This window comes from Hylobates moloch, unplaced genomic scaffold (assembly GCF_009828535.3).
Source record: "Hylobates moloch isolate HMO894 unplaced genomic scaffold, HMol_V3 SCAFFOLD_20, whole genome shotgun sequence".
In the NCBI taxonomy this organism is placed as follows: domain Eukaryota; kingdom Metazoa; phylum Chordata; class Mammalia; order Primates; family Hylobatidae; genus Hylobates; species Hylobates moloch.
Genome location: NW_026652295.1, coordinates 28,013,262 through 28,018,535, shown reverse-complemented (window position 1 = coordinate 28,018,535; position 5,274 = coordinate 28,013,262). Strand labels below are relative to the sequence as shown.

The 5,274-nt window shown below is 37.3% G+C and overlaps 1 protein-coding gene across 1 annotated transcript; it reads right to left on the bottom strand.

Annotated features, from left to right (window-relative positions):
- Window positions 1–1,246: 1,246 nt before the first annotated feature.
- On the bottom strand, window positions 1,247–4,543 carry LOC116459767 (olfactory receptor 2H2-like). Its single transcript, XM_058432234.1, is given in 3 exon segments — window positions 1,247–1,403; window positions 1,405–2,211; window positions 4,491–4,543. Coding segments are annotated over 3 exon segments (1,017 nt in total).
- Window positions 4,544–5,274: the final 731 nt, after the last annotated feature.

Sequence of the window (5,274 nt, the reverse complement as noted above, 5' to 3'; positions counted from 1 at the left end):
GGCCTGTGATGGGAGGGGCTGCTGTGAAGACCTCTGACATGCCCTGGAGACATTTTCCCCATTGTCTTGGTGATTAATATTTGGCTCCTCCTTACTTATGCAAATTTCTGCAGCCTGCTTGAATTTCTCCTCAGAAAATGGGTTTTTATTTTCTATCACATTGTAACTGTGTCTGAACAGGAGTGAACTGAGGGAGAAGCACTTGCTAGACCAGTGTTGTTAGCTGCAATCTGAAGCAACACAGTGGCTGAACCTAATGTTCCTTCCAAAATTGAAAAAGTTCGGTTGTAAATGGAGAAGAGAAATAATAGCTAAGAGTAAAGCAATAAACAAATGGGTTTTGTAATGAGGGAAATCTAATATTATATCAATACTGTGAAAGAGTCTAAGAGTAAGAGATGATATTGTTATAAGTTCCACAATGTTGATTATTATATGTTTTATCTAGTATTATATAACTACCATCTAAAACATAATAGGTGTACAATAGGAAAGCCAGAAATATCTATAAAATGAAAGAATAATTGGGTCTGATAAAAAGCCATTTGTTATAATAAGGCCTCAGAATGAAGAAAAACACAGAAGTCTATTCCTATAACTGGGGGCCCAGAATATCAAGGCTCAAACTGAGAAACTTGCACACACACTCTTATCATAGTATCAGCACCAGAGAGCAGTAAATGTGGACTTTGGCATGGCAAACACTTTGCATTGGATAGTGAAAGTCACATTACACGTCAAAAGTGGTCATGCTGAGACAGAGAGACAGAAGCAATTAAAACCAAGACCTGCCAGATTACAGTATAGGGGTACATATAAGTTAATCGAGAAGTTTCTGTCTCAAAACTTTAGAAATCTTGTTGGTACTGAAAGCACTGGTGAAGCTTGTAGGAAAATAGAACAAAAAAAGAACGAAATAGAAAGGCATGAAACGTAGTACTTGGTATTTTATTTTGCAAGTAATGTGTTTCTTGTGTCTTCTCCTCCTCCCCCATTCAATTGCATTGTGTCCTTTTCAAGACAATAGCTATTAAATATAATAATTTTTATACCATACTGTGTCTAAATCCACAATATGAAGAATTTAAGGGCCCAATTGATTGATGAAGGGAACTGAAATCTCAACCTGAACAGAATGCAGCTCTTTCTCTCCTACTTTTGGCTTAGGAGGTGTATCTCCAGCTTTTTGTGATGAGGTTGTTCTCTATTCTCAGGTTAAGCAATAGGTAAACATATGTTAACCTTGTTAGTTATTCTGGGAATCCCAGGTCCTCCTCCCCAATCTTATTAGTGCTCCCTTCACCTCCTTGTTCCTTAGAGTGTAGATGAGGGGATTAAGAGTTGGGGTTACTACAGTGTAGAAAAGAGTGAGAAATTTGCCCCATTCATGAGCAGTGATTTTTTGGTCGAAGGTAGACACCTGTGACAGTGCCATAAAAGAGAGAAACCACAAGAAGATGAGAGATGCAGGTGCCAAATGCTTTCTTCTGTCCTGCAGTTGACTTAATTCTCAGCACAGCCTTAGCAATAGCACCATAAGAGGAAAGGATAATGATCAAGGGCACTACCAGGAGGATAACACTGGCTGTAGACATCTGAATTTCATTGTGGGTAGTATCAGTACTGGAGAGCTGAATCAGAGCTGGGACTTCACAAACATCATCATCCACCATCCGCTGGGAGCAGAAGGGTAACTGGAGGGTGGCAGGGGACTGGATCAGAGACTGGGCCAAGCCAGTCCCCCATGCCAAGACAGCCAGCCGCAGACAAAGTTTTGGGTGCATGATCATGGTATATTGCAGTGGATGACACACTGCTACATAACGATCCACAGCCATGACAACAAGAAGGACACATTCCGTGGCCCCAAGCCACAAAGAAACATAGAGTTGAATGGCACAGTCAATGTAGCTGATGGTCTTTTCTGGGCCCCAGAAGTTAATCAACATCTGTGGAACACAGCTGCTGGTGAAACAGAGGTCTACCAAGGACAGGTTGGAAAGAAAGAAATACATAGGGATGTGGCGTTTTGGATCCTTCAAGGACACAAGAACTATGACCATATTTCCTGCAAGAGTCAAAAAATAAAAAATAAAAATTATCCAAAAAAGTATCTTCTCCAAATGTGGCTTGTTAGAGAAGCCCAGAAGGATGAAATCACTGTGGCTGTCATTGCAAATTATAATCGTAGCTACTGGGGCAAATGCCTCTCTGGGGAATGGTTCAAAAGTAGTTTCTCAAAAGCCTGTGATAGTTCCAGTACAGACAGGAAGACGGGTGGTATATGACTTGTTTCATTCCTTTCTACTCAAGGATAAGATTTTCACCAGCTGTATTTTGGGAAAAAATACAAGATTTAGTGAAGTGCTTTAATCTTTGATATTCATCATTCACTCTCTCTCTTCCTCTTTTACATCTTCCTCCTATTTTGTCTCTGATTAAAATTGTTCATTATAAATATTATATAAAATACATGTAAGCACCTGCTAGTGAAAATCACTTTGCTAAATACTAGATGTGTTTCATCTGTGCTCTCAAAGAGTATACATTTACCACATTTATTACATAGTTATAATCACTGCCTATTAGCTTTATAACTCTTTATTTCTTTTGTTCTCTTATTTCTCTGTGACCTTGTATCTTGATTTATTTCACTGTCTGTCTCCCATGTTTCTCTCTCTTTCCTTCCCCTCTTCTCTCCCTGGATCTTCTCCCTTTATCTTCTCTTTTTTCTCTCTCATTCTCCTCTTCTCCATTCCTCCTTTTCACTGTCTGTTATTGATGAGCTTGAATTCTCCCTCAGCCACCTTTATGCTGTGTGATGTTAGGAAAAGTAGTTAACATTTTTGTTCTTACCTTAGTTCTTTCCTTAGATTTTGTATTTGGAAAACGGGCAAAATTAAAAACCTACATATGCTTGTTGGAGAGATTAAATGTGCAAACGTGGGAAATACTAAAAAGTGTTCTTGGCACAAAGTAACTGTTCAATGTAAGTTAGCAGTAATTATCATGATGATGAAACTGTTCAATGGATTGTTCCAGAAACCAAAATTTATTACTAAAGTTTTGCAGAGCATGAGTAAAAATAACATTTAGAAAAAAGAAACATTATATTTCTACATGACCTTCTTTGATGAAGAATGATAAAGTATATTAAAGAAAACTAAAAGCTTGAAATTAGATGAAAATATTTAAAATCATTAACAATAATAATTGTGTCAAATAGATCACTCAAGCCATAATTCTAAGAAAAATTATGACATAATCTGATATTTGCTATTACATCAACATACATTGTGGTGAATTCTTAATCACACTTTAATGCAGTTTGAGCAACATGATGGTATATCATGCAATTACATATGTAAAGTTTTTACATCAATATATGCTTTTGCTTTTACAAAGCTTGCTGGAGGTTATTTTCTGAATATCCTAGCCCTGTTGTCTCCTATCTACCAACCATACTCTTACCCACCTATGATAAATCACATTTAACTTTATCAACACACTAGAAGCAAATTCATTTGAAGTTCTCTCAATCAGTAGTTCTCATGCTTAAAGGGTATTAATCTACAGGTAAACCCTCAAGTACAATGTCACAGGGCATTAAGATGCACTGACCCTCATGGCTTAAATTTCACCATAATTTTACTCACGTTTGTCTTTACTATGCTGTGCATTCTAGAAAATCTATATATTCTCTTTTTTGTCTGTGTGTTATTTTTCCTTTATTTTATTTATAATTTTTCAAATTAGTGATGAAATGTTACCACTTTGGTTGTTAATTTGAGTTTGATATTATATTAAAGTAGAAGAGTAGTTTGATGTTTTAAAGAATCTAAGTCTTGTAGATTTTTCCATGTCCAGAATCAACCTGCCTCTTAACCCACCCTTCGATTTTCATCCACTTCATAACCACTAACTACTGATTTCGTTTTTTGTCTATTCAGATTGCTTTTCCTTTCTCCATTTTCTTTCTTGTATATTATCACCTGCAGGTCTCTACCTAGCTAGTTTTATATATGTAGCCATCCGTATGTCTTATCTCTTCCAGTTCCTTTTAAATTACTAATCATTGAAGGAGGTGCTTTTTTTTTTTCCTGGATCAACTATTTGTAAAACGTCCTTGGTTAGGGGAGAGAGTCTTAGACTAGATGGTTTCTACTATGGAAAATTCAAGAATACTCTTAATCTCTGCTTCTCTTGAGATTATCTTCTTCCTGCAAATATAGTTTTCCCTGTGATTTTATTTTAGTTGGCCTCCTCTGCTTTTCAGAATACTATCTGGGGGAGTTCATCGTAAAAGCCAGCACACCTCCATTCCTATGGTTGTAAGTGTAAAATACAGCATTTCTATCTCACCTTCTAAAGTAGATGCCTCTAGTACCAGTGTATCACATCTCCTTAGCCCAGCTCTAATTTCAGCAGAGCTGCAAGGGACAGTTTTGTGTGAACTCAGATTCATCTCACACATACTGACAGCAACCTACCTCAAGTATGCTGTATAGGGCTTCCCTTGGCCCCAAGGCTTGTCTGACACCATGGGAGCCCATTTGGCATATAGACAAGTGCTGCCTAGAAGTACAAAATGCTTAATGACCCTAGGGGAAATCCTCCAACAATGAAGAATTTTAACTAGGAATAAATGATCCAGCAGCTCTTCCTTCAGGTAAAAACATCCTGTGTGCTTTTCAGAAGGCCTTTAGAGAACTGAGCTCTCATTACACACAACCTGGCTAATGCATCCCTAAATTACCTTTCTTTCTTAAATGTTTCACTCTTCCTGTTCCCTGTATACATATAATACGTATGTATTATATATTATCTATAATGAATATATTATATATATATATATAATAGAGAGAGAGAGAGAGAGAGAGAGAGAGATATGAGAATGGAGTTTCCCAGGAAGCTGACTCAGGGATGGAGATTAGCATTTAGAAAGTTTACTAGGGCATGTTTTTGGATCAACATCTTTCAAAGGAAAGGGTGGGTAGCATGATTGAGGAAAGCAAGTAATGCAAACTACCTACTTTGGAAGTTTGTAATGCAAACTACCAAAGTTTCACTGAACCCTGTAGGAAGTTCTCAATATGACATGACAATTCATTGATGTTCTGAGCTGAGGCCTAAGGCAAGCCTTAAATCTCCTTGTTGATCAGTGTTGAATGTAGATCATATGGAAAAGGGCCATATATTTAGATGAAGCAACTCTGTTTAGTTGAGGCAACCCAGAAAGAAGGATCTCAGCTGAGCTCTATCTACCTGTAGCAC